Raw genomic sequence first — 1,574 nt, forward strand, 5'->3', positions numbered from 1 at the left:
TCAGCTACAAAAGTGAGGATTATGCCAATATCAGGGACCATTTTGGCTAAAAAATCATTAATTATACACCAATTACACTTGGTTCTTTGAACGTATATATGTTAGCGGCTTTATGTTTGTCTAGTTCTTTGAACGTATATACGTTAGCGGCTTTATGTTTGTCTACATGTCACTAATAATGTAGTTTATCAGCACAAGATTCATAGGGTTTTAGAACTAGATTTTTCTTTGAACCTGGTTGTAAGGACATTATGTACGATCTGTTAAGTTCATTTCTTAGTTTTTTTATTTTGTTTTAATTTTTATGTTTTTGGTCTAATATATCCTTGACCAGTGTGCTTTTATTATAAGGTAATACTGATGGTTTTGGCATTATGCATTGAGCACTATACTTGGTTGGTGCTGAGCAACAAGTCTTTGAAAAGGATTTCTCCATAGCATAAGTCAACCATTTAGATTTTAGTTTTTAATTTTCGCTTTTTGGTTAGAAATAAGTAGGAAATAAGAGGAAGAAAATAAGGGATAAATTAGGCTAGAGGAAGGTGGTGGGAAGGAAATGGGGAAATGCACATGGAATGGTACAAAACATGAAACAAAAAATAGAAAATCAATTTCTTATTAATCGATTTTTATTTTGTATGTTGCTTCATGTGCATTTCTTCCCCCTTCCTCCTACCATACTCCCCGCATTCTTAGTCATCTACTCTTCCATCTACTTTCTCTCTATATCTAATGAAAAAAAAAACTGAACTAAAAACCAAATGGTTATCAAACAGGCCTAGTGAAAACTTTTGCGTTGTCAAACAATTATTTTAGAAGTATTGTGTGCTTTGCATCATTGGAATGTTGGAATGTTTGTTAAGTTCGATAAGTAATCTGATAAAGATGCGATTTGAAGGTCTGGTAAGGGGCGGTCGAGGTAGAGGAAGGGCCCGTGGGCGTGGTCGTAATACCAGATTGGATGGACAAGCACCTGCTGCTTGAGCAGATGTTTGGTTAAGTGCAAATGTGTGTGGACTTGAAAAAGTTAACATACGGGATGCCTGCTCTGCTTGCTTATGTCTTGGTGAAGTTTGCTGATATCTATGGGCGTCGGCTTTCTTTCGAGTTTTCTCAACCGTCGTGATGCTTGAAATTTTGTTTTGTAGGTCGTGAGGTAGGAGTACTTTAGTAGTTATTGTTGCTAATCAAGTGTGTTTATACACCTTACAAAAGTTGTAAAATGAATTTTTTTTTTCATAGAAATAATAGAGCACTACATTCTTTTATTCTTTACATGAATTTTCCATGCTAACTGTAACAGAACATCATTCAGTCTCCCCTCCCTTCATTCAAATATTTGCAAAGTTTTAACAGGTTATTAATTTTGTCCTGGGTAAATTACAAAAACATATCTCAACTATTGGTCGAACTATAATGCCATACCCTATCTTAAAACATTGCAATGTCATACGTGGAGTTCCATGGTGTACCGCCACATACCTTTCCTGCCAAAATTTGGCCATGTCATTTTAAAATTATTATAAAATATAAATTTGAAATTTTGTTTAAAAGGTTTCAAAATTTGAATCTTA

At 34.4% G+C, this 1,574-nt stretch overlaps 1 protein-coding gene across 2 annotated transcripts in view; it reads left to right on the top strand.

Annotated features, from left to right (window-relative positions):
- LOC126602418 (uncharacterized) overlaps positions 1 to 1,275 on the top strand; it is a 10,316-nt gene extending 9,041 nt beyond the window's left edge. For both annotated transcript variants that reach the window (XM_050269269.1, XM_050269270.1), the window contains exon 9: positions 899 to 1,275. In XM_050269269.1, coding sequence (XP_050125226.1) covers positions 899 to 984 — 86 coding nt within the window. In that variant the 3' untranslated portion in view covers positions 985 to 1,275. The remainder of the gene's footprint in view (positions 1 to 898) is intronic.
- The last annotated feature ends 299 nt before the right edge of the window (positions 1,276 to 1,574 follow it).

Source organism: Malus sylvestris, chromosome 15 (assembly GCF_916048215.2).
Source record: "Malus sylvestris chromosome 15, drMalSylv7.2, whole genome shotgun sequence".
NCBI lineage: Eukaryota > Viridiplantae > Streptophyta > Magnoliopsida > Rosales > Rosaceae > Malus > Malus sylvestris.